Source organism: Thermobia domestica, chromosome 18, assembly GCF_964235325.1.
Source record: "Thermobia domestica chromosome 18, izTheDome1.hap1.1, whole genome shotgun sequence".
NCBI lineage: Eukaryota > Metazoa > Arthropoda > Insecta > Zygentoma > Lepismatidae > Thermobia > Thermobia domestica.
Window position 1 is genome coordinate 34,122,948 of NC_137471.1, and position 16,763 is coordinate 34,139,710.

Below are 16,763 nucleotides of genomic sequence, written 5' to 3' on the forward strand. Positions count from 1 at the left end.
TGGTACGGGGTAACTGTATTACCTGTTCCAGAAGTAGTGACGATTTTTGGATTATTTGAGGCGCGTTGTTTTTCAAAACGTTTTAAAGTTCCCTTATTCTAACCTTCTGTTGAATGTATCTGTGAAACTTATCTGTCTATCAGTAACTGAGTTACGTTTACGTCTCCTGTGCGTGCGAATTGTTTAATACATGGTGCATAAGTCCTTCCTTGGCGCACGAAATTTCAGTTTCATAGACGGAAACACTGATCTGTACAAAGAGTACGGTGCAAGATTATTAGGAAACTCTGATTTCAAAAATCGTACATCTTAGTTTAGATCATGGAATTTTTAGTGTATTTGACAAGTATTGGATTTACTTCCATGAGATGAAAAATTAATGTACTTACAATACACTGCATTTCGTCACTGGAATTCTGATGAAGAACAACATGACAGGTAACAATTGTTGGTGTACAGTCCGCAGCAAAAAACCTGCAACATGAACATGTAAGTTTATTGTAAAACGACGAAGTCTTTTGCGCCAAAATAAGTGTGCACGGGAGGACGCCGAGGCTTCTCCTGGCGTGATTCGTGCGACTTAGACGTTATGTTGACTCCCTGCGCTGTTAGGCTTAGTTTCACAATAAACTTAACATGCTCATGTTGCAGTTTTTTTTTTTTTTTTTGCTGCGGACTGTACAAAGTGCAGCATAAACATTTAATTACAAGTAAAAATATAAATTAAAAAGGAAGAAAGGTTCCTTCTATTACAGCTTGCTTCCTTTACTTTAGTTTACTTTATTAAATACAACCACGACATCTATTACCCATAAAAGTAAAAAAAAATGTAGCGAATGTGAAAATTGTCTACACCTTTCACGAAGAAGTGATTTACATTCGCCAGTTCGTGAAATTGTGGTTCTCCTTTTCTCAGCATTCGCCAATATAGTATTGCCAATATCACAAAATAAGCACACTTCGAGTCTAAGTATTCGTTTACTAATAGTACATGTGATCTAACAGTTTTCGTAATATAAACTAAAAAAAATGGATTTTTTCATATTCGCCGGTTCGTGAAAATAACGACGATGTGGTTGTCCAGTGTGTTACGACTCTTCATGAGAACAAACCAGGAAACTTCCTATTCATATTCGACGCCCCTGTATAAGGGATAATCTGTAACGTTCGGGAAGTTACGAATGTAATGCGTTATGATTCAGATTCTTTTATTATTTTAAAAATTAATTTCCTGACTGAAAGCAATACGATAAGATGTCTGATGATAAGATGTATATCTAACAAGGTAATCATGATGGCATTTTCTGATCAGCTTGATGTACTCATTCGTAATATATTATTGATCATATAAACAATCGCATCTCTGTATTCTTTGTGACTACTTTTGTAGTCTTCCTTGTACGATAAGAAAATTTTCATTGTGTATTTCGTTTTCCTGTTAATGTAATTGTTTCGATGAATGTATGTATTGTGTGTAGCCTTTTATATACGCTTTTCCTGGCGAGAGAATGTTTTGAAGCAACAGGTGCCCGGCATTTAATTTAGGAAATTGGCTTTGTTCATTGATTAGAAGCCACGGAGAATGTCACGGTAAAGCTTCTTTTTGAAAATGCATTAGCAAAACCCATTTTATAAAAGCGTGTGCGTGACTCCACTCCCTGCGTTGGCTTCAGAAATGTGATATAGGCAACTGTTTGTTGTATTAGGGCAAAGCCTATTATTATATACTATATTACCCCGCATCTACGCTTTTAGAGGGAGCAGAGGAAAAAAATCACGTAAATCAGGGAAATGTGAAAATTGCTGTAAATAAAGAAGAGGTCGAAAATGTGCCGTCATATGTTGTTTAAGTTCCGTACTTCAACGTTGTCGAGGCCACGGTGGCTCAGTGGTAGAGCGCTTTTTGTGCGTGGTGTTCCTGGTTCGATCCCCGGCCAAGTAAATTTGTGGTGGACAACATTATGCTCGTGGGTTTTCCCGGGTACTCTCGTTCCCTCCCACTTTCTCATTCCACTAATTCTTCCATCATCATTCACCTGGTTTAATTATTGTCTTCCTTAGTCTAACAGGCATAATCGTGGGACGTTAAACTCAAAGATTTCATTTCATTTTTCAACGATGCCACGCAGGGATACAAAATATCAGTAGCAAACACTCGAAAATTTCGATATATATTTCAGTAGATATTTTTAAAATTAATAAAACATCGATCAACCAATCTGTAGGCATATTAATAAAGTTTCTGAGCTATTTATTTAAAGAAATTTGCATGATATTGTTTAAATCCACTGTACCCAATTGTATTTTATTGCGGTCACATGAAAAATAGCGGTTTAAATGATCCCATTTTTTGGAAAGGGGGGGAGGGGAGAATCTAGTATTTCAACATTTTTCATGATACAATCTTCAAAGTTATACTTCGAATATTTTTCCTGACAGATACTACGCGTATGTGAAAGTTCAAACACCTTGCTTTGAAAGTGTTTGTCTTGCGTCGAGAGGTTTATTTATTGACTGTACAGAAGCTTCTCGTACCATCGCAACAAAATAAATTAGTTGTAGGGGTAAGAAGTCAATAGAATTTCGATATTTCACTGTTTCTTTTGACCCATGGTCTCTGTAAGAACTCAAAACTTTTTGTAGCAGTCAATAGTGTTCCTCAAAGAAGAACATGCATATTTGTGCATAACATGAACATCTAGGGATATTTACCTTGCAACTATCTGTATAAATTACTGAATATAGGCAATATAAAATCAATAAATTGTATGTAGAGTTCGAAGGTTCGTTTCTGCGGCCTGTCTTCTACGGCTGCCTGAATAATGAGAAGGACTGTCTTCGAAAAATTGCGGCATCACATGATTGTCACATAGTATTGCATAATGATTATAATATAAATGAGAAATAACAATTTCTTTATTTTGAGGCTAGCGTAAATACCGTTAGATATACAGGGTGGCCCCTGCATTGATCGAGTATAATATTCTAGTTTATGGATTTATTTGCTTCGGGTGTTCCGAGCTTAAGGTATAAGTATAAAGATATTAAGAACAAATAATAAAAAGAAACTATTTCTACCTGATAGATAACAATAAGAAATGATATAAAATACAATGAGCTGATTAGTACGGTACTGTATACCTACTTTTGGGATACCCTGTATTAATTTCTTTTTAACTGCATCAGTAGATTAGTAGGTAAGTTGAAAATTCAGAAGGTCCGAAAAAAATCAGTATACTTGGCAACACAGCATAACTTTTGAGTTAAAAAATGTAGAATAGGGTTATACACAGTACCGTTCGACTAATGTGATTTGTACTCTGCACACTTACAAAATTATATCTTCTTTTTCAAGGATGAATTGTGATCATTGTCATGTTGTAATTTTGATACTCAGCCACTGACCAGAGAGTGGGGCTACATAAAACAACGGAACTGGAAATCGAGAAAGATTGTAGTGCGCTAAATGTAGTGGAATCCGATATGTAGCACATAGATCCGAGCCTGAGCGTCATCACCACGCAAGCGAGAAGCAGGAAGCCATGGTTGATTTTGTTGTTGTAGCTGGTTCTATTATCTCGGTGATAACATCTTGCCTGATGATATGTTTCAGCGAAAGTAGCGGAAAATTAAAATTTCATGAACGCAAAAGCGAAGATCTTAAATGTATCATGGAAACTGAAAGAACCTTTGGGGAAAATAAGTTGTAAAATACGGGACAATATTAAAAAGCGGGAACATAAAACCAGGGTAACACTGTGTTGTTGTTCTTATGTTTTAAAGTATTTTCATTCTTCTATATTCTTATATTTTAAAAGGGTGGGTATTAGGAAATTATTCATTCAATATATGATAAGATTTGATAAGATGAAATTGACAGTGGCGGATCCACAGACAGGGACGTTGGGGTGACTGCCCCTCTAAAGGCTTTTTGCTTCTTAGCGCAATTCATTTTGCCACACGTTTCCATCCCAACTAATAGTAGCTTCATAGAGTTTTCTACTAATTGTACAAACGCTGGTGTCATGAAACGTTAAATTGACAGGTACCTTTATCATTCAAGTACGCTATCATTGTAATTGATACACCGTTCACTTGATAAGTGCTCGAGGTGGAGGAACGGTGTTCCTCTACTTTCTAAAATCGCAGTTTGTGTACTATTTTTCGCTTTTCTTTCCAATTGTATGCTATTATACTCTGGTATAAACAAAAGAAATAAACATGTAAGAACCGCTTCCATATTTTTCTTGAATCACTTTGAGCATTGCGTATCGGGATATTTAAGATTACACTTGATTATTATAGCAAGTAACATACGTGTTTGCTATCAACAAATACGTGACACATCATCCGTATCATTTCATACATTATTTATTGATACTTTATTCTGCTTTGATGTATCAAGTCTACATTCATTATCCAGGAAGCAATTCACCCCCTCCTAAATGACCTTTCTCGATCTGCTGATGCAGGAGGGTGAACTCAAACTCCATAGACTCGAAGTCAATTTTATTTCTGTATTTTTATTAAAGGACTTTAATAAAAATACAGAAATAAAATTGTCTTCCCCCAAAATGGCGGGCTTTAGAAGGTTACGGATCATTAAATGGATAGGATCTCGACCTGACAATTTTATTTACAATTTTGTCGTAGTTATTTAAACATAATTTTTAAATGTGTAACCATAATTACTCAACCACCCCTGCAATAAAAGTTGGCTTTGTGGGGGACAAACACAATGTTCATGGGTCTTCTAAGGGTTCTCCCGTTTTCCCCCCACTTTCTTCATTCCTCCATTTCATTCATTTCTCATTATCACCGTCTCCCAGTGGCGTAGGGAAGGGGGGGGCCCGGAGGGGCCGGGCCCCCCCCAAAGGGGTCCGACAATGTACTTTGGTACTTTGATGTTTGTAATTTTTTATATATTTTTATGTTTATATATTTTTTTGTTTGTAATTTTTCTATATGTACCTATAACAGCACTTGGGCCCCCCCCAAACACACATCCTGGCTACGCTACTGCCGTCTCCTTTAGCCTAGCCGGTATATCTGTGAGACGTAAAACTCAAAGATGTCATTTCATTTCATTTTTATTACAATAATATAATTTATTTGACATCTCGGTTTGCGTAAACTTTCAAATTGTAGTGAATTCATCCTTCTTGTGCTTTATATATACAATATACTTCAAGCCCAAGGTGTTAATTTTTAAGCCACAGAGAAAACACAAATAATCATCAAAATCTGAAAGTTTGTTCGGAAAATACCAAAGAAGAGACAGACAGATTGTTTGATTCACGAATGCATTTTCTCCTACATGTGGAATAGAATGTAGCTTGCTTCAGTAAACAGAAGAAAAGATTAGGTAAGGGAACAGGTGGACGGCTAACATGGTTGAGTGTTTCACATAGAAGGAGGGTTTATAAGGTCTAGCCAGTGACATCATCTCCTGCACAAGCAGTGTAGGAATACCCTATTAACGCTCAGTTTTAGTGGTGGTGGCCAAGATTTGCATTTGTTTTTAGCCTATCGTGTTGCATTGTCATGTCATTGCATTCCGTACTGTGCTCATGCAGGACATGGACATTGGTCGTTCACGCTGTTTTAAGGACAATCTTGTCAGGGTGCCAACTATCTGCCTCTGCTTCTGCTTCTTTTTACAATTGCTACAGCCTTATTTACAAAAGAGATTTGTTGGTCGTTTTGCGGTACAACGTAGGGGAAGGGGGCTATATAAAAATAAATAAAACTTCCTAACTCTTGAACCACAAAACCAATCTCGATGAAATTTTCAACATAGTTGAGGTTCGAGCCTGGGATTTTTTAAAAATATAATTTCACTTTAAACGTGCAACTTAGGGAGGGAAGATATTTAAAAATGATCGACAATGACCGATATTAGTTCCGAATACGTAGTTTTCGGGGTCGCTGAGACGAACAGTGACACTTCCGATGCTGTTTATATCCATATTCATCCCTTTATGCCCAAAATGAAAGTATTCTCCCCGTGTTTCTTTTATTAAGGACGGCTATTGTGCTAGTTATTAATGAAAGAGACAGTAAACAAAAGTTACTCTACTAGTGCATGAGGTCCCGGATTCGATTCCTCATGGGAGGGTATTGAACGCAGTACTGTAATTCGGATTCCACCTTAAACTCTAGATCTTCGTCTCATGTAGCCATGGTACTGAAAAGAAACGTTTAACTTAATAAGTAAGAATAACAACGGTGGCTCAGTGGTAGAGCGCTCACCTCTTGGTACAATCCGCGGCAAAAAAACTGCAACATGAGGATGTAAGTTTATTGTGAAACTACGCCTAACAGCACAGGGAATGAACATAACGTCTAAGCGGAACGAATCAAATCAGAATAAACCTCTGCCTCCCCCCGTGCACACTTATTTTGGAGTAAAAGACTTCGTCATTTCACAATAAACTTATATGCTCATGTTGCAGGTTTTTTGCCGCGGATTGTACAATGGATCCGCGATTCAATCTCAGACCAAATAAGTTTGTGGTTGGCGACATCTTGTCCGTGGTTCTTCTCAGGATTCTCACGTTTTCTTCTACATTCGCATTCCATCAATTTCCTTCGTTAATCATTCGCTTTCTTTAGCATGCAAGGTATCATTCTGGGATGTACAATTGAAAGATTTGATTTTATTTTTACGTACAAAATTGCGGAAGCATGGATTGAAAGAAACTCAAAAAGGTTTGCAAGTGTGCTGTAATAGTCCATTGTCGCGAATAGCATTCAAGGTCTATAAAATACTGTATTTCAGTTTTCAATTATTCAGAAAGTAAGAAACCACTGATATAATGACTGAGAATAATTAAGAAGAATCGCTTCGTTATTATCTTGTACGAGGAAGAATTGAATGTGACCACGTGCATTTAATGGTAACAATAAGAGCACCAGAAAGAGCTTGTAAGACGCCAGCTTCTTTTAGTGTGAATTAGCCCATAAACTGTGCAAGAACACCCTCATGCACCGTCTTTCAGAATGGGTTCTTTAGTAAGTTGTTGCTACAAGGTGAGCTAGAAGTGATCTTGCAATAAATTATTGTGCATACCCTTAACTTGATGTTTGTATTTTTCTTTTTCCATCGGTCTCACTGAGAATGCTTCATACTGTTCAATAGTCACTTGACAATTCTAGGACGTTGAAGTTGTATGTTAACGTATAGAAAATTCGTCAAGGACCTGAAAACGATAGGAAAACTGCTTTGTTTCTCTAGAGAGAGAGAGAGGTTGGAAATCTCCGTTGCAAATGAGTCTGGTTAACAAATAAAAACCTTTAGTAACAGAGATAAGCACGAGAACTGTACTTTCACTTGCGGCACCATTTGTCCATTTCACGATGGTGTGAGGTGAGTTTGCTTGTGTGTATGACGTAAGTTCTTTTATAATATACAATGAATTGCATTTTTAGTCTTATTTTGCTTCCTGTTATGAATCAAGAAAGAAAAGAAACTTCGAACACATGCAGTGCTATGTTAACGGTAGATTGTCTGTAATTAAAGGGAGTTTATATTGCATATCAAAGTGCATTGAATATTATTATAAGAGTAGTTGAAATGTCAGTTCATTGCACGGGAAGATGAGATCTACGGTAAATATTTGAAATGTATATGTGGATATTTTTATATTAAGAAAAATATTGTAGAAATTGCACCCTTTCCTTCCCCTTAGAAGCGGAAATTTCTAGAAGTCTAGTGCACATATCCACTTATTTTTAATAAGGAGTCTATATCAGTGTTCGAAGTGGGAAAAAAAGCAGAGGTGGTATGTTTTATTACGATTTTGACTCGACATACCAGCTATCTAAATGTCGAAATATAGTGAGGGTATGTTGCCTAAAAATAGCATTTCTATTTACGTAATGACTGAAAACCACTGGAGAGCTTAGCTTATCTTTAGTTACAAGGAAAGGAGGAATGGAGAAACTTTGATCCATCGCCAACAACTTTCTGAAAAAATAAAAATAAAAAATATCCCCTTATGTTGTATTATAGAGAATTATACACGAATATTAAACTTCCGTATATAATTTGGAACCGAACTTTGAACTTTTATATTAAAATTTCCTGCGGGAAAACTCCCGGACCCCCACTGTATGAGAGGTATTTCAAAGATTCGCCTTCACAGCAGACAACCCCTAAATATGCCGATGCTCAAAACACGTCATTTTTATGAATTGATACAAGAAGACACACGCATCCATAAGAAAGAAACAATTCGATATGGCACATCAAAATATAAATTAGATGAACTTCTTTGAAGACACTTCATTTTAAAACAAAAAGTAGAAAAAAAAATTAAAAGGTCGGTGTTGTCAACTTAGAAATTATTTCTACATAAGAAATAAAATCTTTTTACGTGCAAAGCTATTCGTCAATTGCTGTGTATAAAAAATGGATTTATTAAAGGTATTTAGCATCTACTATTCCGTGACGGTATGCCTTGATCACTGAAAAACCAGAGGCAGTATGCCCTCATCACTGAAAAACCAGAGGCGGTATGGCATACCACCACATACCGTATCACTTCGACCACTAGTCTATATATATCAGGTTTCGTCTTCTTAACATAAGGGGCTTGTGAGATACTCTATTTTTGGCATAAATTTTAACTCACTTCCTCCCTCTTAGAGTACGCATTTTAATGAAAGTAACGTGGCAAAAATCCGGCCCGACTCAAGTGCTGTGTTCAAAAATTTGTTTGAAGAGATTGAGCTGTTTTCCCGTGACAAGAGAAACAAGGTCGATTTGAGTGAGAAAAACATAGAAAAGGTCTCTCTCACCTACTTATAGAAGTGAAATTTTCTAGAACTTTGGGACACGTGTCCAACTATTTTTAATGAGAAATTTATGTACTGAGTTTTACGGTCCTATCCTGAGAAGCTAGTGAGACATTTTTTATGAGGGACAGTCAAAAAGTTTCCGGAGTTTCGTTGTAAGTATTTATCATCACACTATGTATACACATTCACTTAATCAACTTCAAAATAAGGCTCCTTGAGAACGCACACATTTGTTCGACCGCTTCTCCCATTAGTGGAAACAACGCTGAAAGTCTTGTTTTGGTATGTTCCGAAGTTCAGCCGTCGCGTTGGTTTGGATGTCTTCTATGGTGGCAAAATGGTTCCGTTTAAGAGCCTTCACTACAGCGAAATTAAACTACCGCGAATTTTAGAGTTTTTTTCTGTAATATCTTCAAAACAAAGAAAAATATTCGAAAAGCAGAAACGTAGTGAACTAGACAATACGATTTTGCATGTGATACCGTTATCACAACTCATCTATCTGCTTTCCATTTGCAATTGTAGATAGATTTAGCATTTTTTGCGGATTTTGTAAATAGCGGCAAAGCAAAAGCAGATAGGTGAATTGTGGTAAAGGTATCACATGCAAAATCGTATTGTCTAGTTCACTACGTTTCTGTTTTTCAAATATTTTTATTAGTTTTGAAGATATTACAGGAAAACTCTAAAATTGGCGGTAGTTAAATTTCGCTGAAGTGAAGACCCTTAAGGTTGGTGTAAAGGAACAAGTTTTGCCAATAGATGCCACTACAGTCTTCGTATCCCTCTCATGTATTTTTTACCTTTCACGAAAATTGACAATTTCTCTCACAAATTGTAACGTTTTGGAGAAGGAACTTTATAACCTATCGAAGGCAACAATCCGTCCCGATTTCTTATTTAGAATTTTCTTTATTGTTGAAACAGTTATATTGTTAAAGATTTGGATATTCCTTTCAAGAAACAAGCCATTTCACCAATGAAGAAAATTCTAAATAAAAAATCGGCACGGGTTGTTGCCGTCGGTAGGCTATGAAGTTTCTTCTCTAAAAATTTGAAATCTCTCGGTTGAAATTTGGAAGAGAAATCGTGAATTTTCGTGGAAGGTAAAAAACACATGAAAGAGATGCGAAGGCTGTAGTGACATCTATCGGCAAAATTTGTCCCTTTAAACTAACCTTAAGAACTTACCTAATTTTGTCTTCAGCTTTGTTCTTGACCGATGTCAATTCCAAACAGTAAACTTGATTCAAACAATAGAAACTTTAAAGAGAACACAGGCTAAGTTTAATCAAAATCGGATATATAGATAGATAGATAAGCGGTATCGCACCGTAGTTTGCTACACAAAATCCTAAAAGTGCGATATAAATGAAAAATTGTATCGCAAAATGCGATGCATCTATGATTATAATTTATTTATATTACCGAAGCGGGCAATTTTTTTCAGCAGAAAATAGTTTACCATTATCTTTCCTTTATGACAGAATGGTTCTTTTTCGATATTACATACAGTTAAAGCCCAGTGGTAAGTCTTCTTGGAAACCCAAAGTTTACCTTTAGGTGTCTGTTGGCTCTCAAGAACACAATCTACTACTGACTACAAACCAAATTATTGGTAACAGACCGTAGAACTGATGACAGAGACCATGCTCTTCGGCATTTTATTCTATCTGTAAAGAAAGTGGCTCAGTCGGCTCTCCAAATCCAAGACTCGAGCTTTTGAAAAACAAGATTACTAGCTAAAATAGAGACTTTAGCAGTCCTCTTTTCTGCCCCTATTTTTTTTTCGTATTTGTTTCATAGTATTGCGCTAGAAATACATATCCGTTTTGCTATGCTCGCTTATTTTACATTGAAGCTACTGAAAAGAAAATGGTTTTTGGTTTTAAATATTTAAAATATGGAAAAGGAATTGGATCCGAGTAGCAGTTGACTACAACTGGAAACTTGTTTTATCGTGAAAGCTAAGGTTGACTTCGTGGTGCGTAATTCCAGTTACTCGTTTCTTCAAGTCATTACAGATTCAAAACTTAATTAAATATATATATATATATATATAATATGTGGACAGATTTGAAAACAGCTATCAGCTTAAACAATATAGAATGTCAAAATTAAAACTTTATAAAAATATAATTGCTGTTACTTTTTCCTTACTTTCCTGTTCATTATCATCCTTGTTTGTGGTGCATAAAGAATGTTTAATGTTTCATTGTATGAAATAATAACAAATGTGTTTTTCGTGGCTGCCGATACAAAACTTACAAATTGCGATGCAAATTTAAAATTGTTTCGCATTTTGCTCAAGAAAAGTCAAAATCCTTAGCTACATATATATTTACGAAAATTATCATAGAAACATCCACACCCTTTCACAGACGCAAATTTACTTCTTGTAATCTACACTTGTTTCATTTTAATTTGAAATTCAGAATAGCTTCATTGCTTTCTTTCCGATATTTTGAATGGTTCAACGTTTTCTAGATTATTATGGACATGCAAATATGTTTGTTTGTTTGCGAATTTTGTATATATAACTTGTAGGAACATTGTATTGACACAGTTTCTAGTTTTAGATTTTATTTTACTTAGGTATATCGTAGATTTATTTCAACGATGTTTCGAGCACCTAGAACGGTTTTCGTCTTCAAGCTTTGATGACGTAAACAGCTGATTTCGAAACGTTAGCGCGGGCCAAAACCAAGGGCGCGGATTTCTCTATAACTTTTTTTTTGGGGGGGGGAGAACACTCATAAAAGACATATATAACAATACATATAACAATAAAAATACCACATAAAATATATATTCATAAAAATACATGGGGGCCCACATAAGCTTTGGGGGGGGGCAGGATCGGCGCCCTTGGCCAAAACCCATCTCAATAAATACTTGTTCAGTTCCGTAAAAAGTGCAGAAAGAATATTGTATACGCATTGTTAATTAGCGCTTTTTCTATTAACGATTTTATTTTATTTTATTTTATTTTTTAACAGGAGGGAGAGGATGCTACCTGGCTGCTAGAAGTGGTCCATCCTACCAAGCTGGCTAACCAGGAGCATGCATCCGGTCCCGTGCGCCCCACCTCGCTGGACTTTTCCTTGGAGAGCGATACCGCCGGATCACATCATGAAGTGAGTGACACTCGGGACACTGGCACCATCACAGGTAAGTAAATAAATAAAAATAAAAGACGTTAGATCAAACGCAAATTCTTATACCTGAAAACATCCAAAAATCCTCAGCGCACTTAAGGGAAAAAAGTGCTACTATATAAATGGTACGACGTGTGAAATTGTCTGCTTATCCACCTGGTAGAATAAAAGTGAGAGATGAGTAATATACGTAAAACAAAATATATTACATCATCAGTTTGCTGAGTTCATGATCATTAATTGCAGTTGAATATTAGTTCAAGGTAGTCAATTATTTGCTATTTATGATCTTATGCAGAAGTACATACAGAGGATTTTTGCTTACCCATAAACTAGGAAGACGAGAAAATCTTACTATCGATTAAAAACTTATCCCATTACTTTTATTGTATGAAATGAATAAGTAGAGAATTTCATTAAAAAAAAAAAGTATTGTTTGCTACATATGTACCGAGCTAGGGGTGAGAAATGCTTCGAATCAAATTCTGTTTTTGAGTTTTGAATGCCTTCAGTTGTGAAAATTTTCCTTTGCTGTATCAATAATAATTAAAGAAAAAGATATTTAACACGAAGTTTCTGGAGTTCAACTCTTAGTGAATATTTCGTTTGTAAATTGTATGAAAAATTTTTCTGAGTTTTGTTGTGTGGTTCCCAGTCTACAGGCCATTTCCGCTAAATTTCAACGATATATCTGCCAGGGCAATCTAAAATACCATGCAGTAGAAGTGTAGAAGATAAGTGAAATAACAAATGTGTGGATTTATGTTGCCACAATTCTCACCATATAAAATAAGAAAAATAAAAGAAAAAATGTTATTATACGTTATAAAGAAGCGTCTCGTGAAACCTAGTGTTCTATACCTTTCATTAAGAACTCTCGAATTAATTATTTGGCTATAGATTCTCACCTTGCACAGAATTCGTTGTTTCAATCATGGCTAGACACTCTTCATCATGTGTGGCTTTTTGCTTTTATGTTTGCTGAGACTTGTGTCTATATATACACACACAGTGTATATATGAAAGAGCGACCACATGTGACTTCTGCTTCTTATAGAACAGAAGACAACGAAATTGTTGTAGGTGGATGGGAAAATAAGTGTTACAATACAAGTATAGAGGTTTGGGAACTTTTCATGGAGTAAAAATAACTTTTTACATTTCATGATTTATGTTGTAACTTTTCTTCAATTTTGTGTAGGAGTTTTAGTTTTCCCCATTCTTTATGCAATTTATTGTTATTTTAAATGATGTAGGGTTCCACGTCTTGCTGTTTCAAGTTTATGTTCTCTTAACATTTCGAATCATTATATTTGATTCCCTTGCCTGTTAATCTCGAATGATTTGTCAGCTTCTCAGATAATATTCATTTTCTTAACATACTCAGTCGTCCTGAAGGATAGAAACTAAATTCCTGATTTGGTCTTTTCGTTTGGAAAGATAGGTATTTTTTTTCAACAGCTTGATATATATATATATATATATATATATATACACCCTCCATTCCGAAAGAAACCGAACTTTTGAAAACAAATAGTACCACTAGTGCCATCTGTTGTAATATTTTACCGGTAGATGGCGTAGTCCCTCATTGACAACTGGTATAAATGTCATGACATTTGGATGCACGGCAACAAAGTTATTGCGTTTCAACTGTCAGTGTGTTGTGTACATCGGTCGGAAAATGAGTTTCAAACAACGAGCTGCAATTGAGTTTTGTGTTAAACTGGGTAAAACTTTTAGTGAAACGCACCAAATGCTACAAAATGCATATGGTGGTGAGTGTCTATCCCGTACGCAAGTTTACGAGTGGTTCAGGCGATTCAAATCGGGTAGAGAGACGCTGGATGATGATGAAAGATCAGGCCGTCCCAGAATCGGATTATCGGAAGAAAACATCGAAAAAGTGCGTGAATTCATCAAACATAACAAAAAATCGTCGGTGAAAGTTATTGAAATGGAATTAGGCATTCCTCAAACAACCGCATACCGCATTTTGACCGAAGTTTTGGGCCTTAAGAAGGTTATTTCGCGGTTTGTACCACACAAACTCACCGAAGACCAAAAAGTTGATCGAATTGCGCATTGCAAAGACATCGTTAAAAGTGCTCGGCAGGATCGAAACTTCTTGAAATCGATTGTAACTGGTGACGAGACGTGGTGTTTTGAATATGAGCCCGGAACAAAGCGGCAAAGTGCTGAATGGAGAGCGCCGGATGAAGGAACACCCAAAAAAAGTCGCTTGGTGAAGTCAAAAGTTAAGGTGATGCTGATTTGTTTTTACGATTCAAAAGGAATTATCCACAAAGAATTTGCTCCGCCCGGCCAGACAGTCACTGGAGAGTTTTACTTGGGCGTCATGAAGCGTTTGCTGGCAAGAATTCGTCGTATTCGGCCCGAATATCGCGAAATCGGCAGTTGGACTCTTTTGGACGATAATGCACCATCACATCGTTCGCGACTTGTAATTGAATTTTTGGTCAAAAATCACATTATTCGGTTGCATCATCCGCCCTATTCACCAGATCTCGCTCCGTGCGATTTCTATCTGTTCCCGAAACTGCATTTGGCGATGAAAGGAAAGTGGCACGCATCGATTGATGCCATTGAGAAGGCGACGACCGCCGTCCTAAAGACCATTCCAATAAAGGACATGGAGAAGTCGTTTGACAACTTGTTGGACCGTGCAAATATGTGTATCGATGCAGAAGGGGAATACATTGATTAATAAAAATGATTTGTTCCAAAATGTACATTGCTTTTTTGTTTTTTTTTAAACGTTCGGTTTCTTTTGGAATGGAGGGTGTATATATATATAATTTCTAGATCTGTCGTATTTTACATAAACAAAATGCTGATGTTCTTATTTCTTTTATTATTATTTTGTTTGTCATAGGTTGTTGTACTATACAAGGTACAAATAACTCAAATTGCATTTGATTTTTAATGATTTCCAATTTTTTACAGCCGGTTTTTAATAAATAATGTTTTCCTGTCAGTTCTTAATCTTCATTTCCAAGTCAATACTTGATTCGTAAGGTTTTCAGTCAATTTATTATCCTTCCCAGCCTATCTTAACTAAAATTTCTCTCAATATTTGGTTTTCCCGTAAATTTTCTTAACAGTCTTTTTTTTTTCCGCAACTTATCCTGTTCAGCCATTAATTCCTTAAATGTCCCAGTGAATCGTTCTTGTTTCCTTGACTTTCCCAGTCAGTCTTTACTGATTGTCTGACTTTAGCAGTTAATCTCTAATCTTTAATTTCAAGTCAATACTTGATTCCTCATGTTCTTAGTTAATATTCGATTCTACAACTTATTCACTCAATTTTTGATTTCCCTTGAAATTTTCCTATCAATCTTTAATCCTCAGTTTCAAGTCAATGCTTGATTCCTAACGGTTTCAGTCAATATTCAGTTCCATAACTTATTCAGTAAATTTTTTATTTCCCATGAAATATTCCGGTCAACCCTTAGTCCTCAGTTCGAGGCAAATACTTCGTTCCTAACGTTTACAGTCAATATTTGATTCGGTTCCACAGCTTATTCTGTCAATTTTAGATTTTCCTTGAAAATTTCCGGTCAATCTTTAATCCTCAGTTTCAGTGTTGTAATCAATATTCGATACATTAACTAATTCAGTCAACTTTTGATTTCCATCGAAATCTTCTAGTCAGTCTTTAATTCCCACTTTCAAGCTTTTGGTTCTTAACGTTTTCAGTCAATATATGATTCCGTAACTTATTCAGTCAGGATTTGCTGCAGCAGTTTTCCCAGTCAGTCCTTGATGCTCTAACTCTTCCAGTCAGGGTGTGATTTCCAAATTTTTAAAGTTTTTTTTTTTTTTTTTTAAATTTTTAACCCTGGCAGCTCAGATTTGATTTCGTAATATTACCTGGTAATATTTGATTACATAACCTTCCCATTATCTTAACTTCCCCAGTCAACCTTTAATTTCCTAATTTTCCTAGTCAGTCTTTGATTCCGAACTTTCGTAATGAGTCTTCAATTTCCTGTCCTTCTCAGCCAGTATGTTTCTCGTAAGTTTCCCAGTCAACATCTGAAACATTAAACTGCCCCTATTTAAGCACGGTTATGATTGATGTAATAATTTTATACGTTATAAGCAACAACGGCACCGACTTTCCAAAATTTATGTGGGTGCATATCAATGGCGGATCGTGTTATGTGTTTTCAGGGAAGTCTCGATATTTTTTGAGTGATTTCCTTTCACTTAAAATCTTTTATGAAGACTGTTATAAAGGGCTGTGCTCGATTCTATTCACAATATAGTTTCATTTTTTATTGTATGGACTGCCTTTGACTAGGCCAGCAACAGAGAAGGAAAGGAGGAGTGTGTCGCTTGGTTGCCATTGGACAAACCCATTTTAAACAAACAATTAAGTTTTAGAGGTTAGAAATTTTAACTTCCGTCGCAATGTTTTAATTGATTATTATTTTCTGATAATGGCAAGTGAGAAATGTTTATTTTATTTTGTTCCATTCAAACTAAAAATCTTGTGGGTGCGCTGCACCTACAGGATCACTTGTGTAGAGCCCCGGAGCACCCATGTAGTCGGCGCTTATGATAAGCAATATTTTTCTTGCACTTGAAAAAATTCCAATGAGTCAACAGTTATGATGGTCACCATTAAAAAAATCACATGGAATTTTAGTCCTGTATTGTGTATCTTGTATTGTGTAATAAATTTTGACAAATAAAAAATTACTGAAATACATAGGAACATCAACATTTTGTTGACTTGAGAATAAAATATATAGATCTAGTAATTGGTTATTAATT

The 16,763-nt window shown here is 35.8% G+C and overlaps 1 protein-coding gene across 1 annotated transcript in view; it reads left to right on the plus strand.

The window, feature by feature from the left end:
• Nucleotides 1-16,763, plus strand: part of milt (trafficking kinesin-binding protein milt) — a 306,838-nt gene that overhangs the window by 23,860 nt on the left and 266,215 nt on the right. Inside the window, exon 2 of the mRNA XM_081745255.1 lies at nucleotides 11,802-11,973. Within this exon, the coding sequence (XP_081601381.1) occupies nucleotides 11,802-11,973 (172 nt within the window). The remainder of the gene's footprint in view (nucleotides 1-11,801; nucleotides 11,974-16,763) is intronic.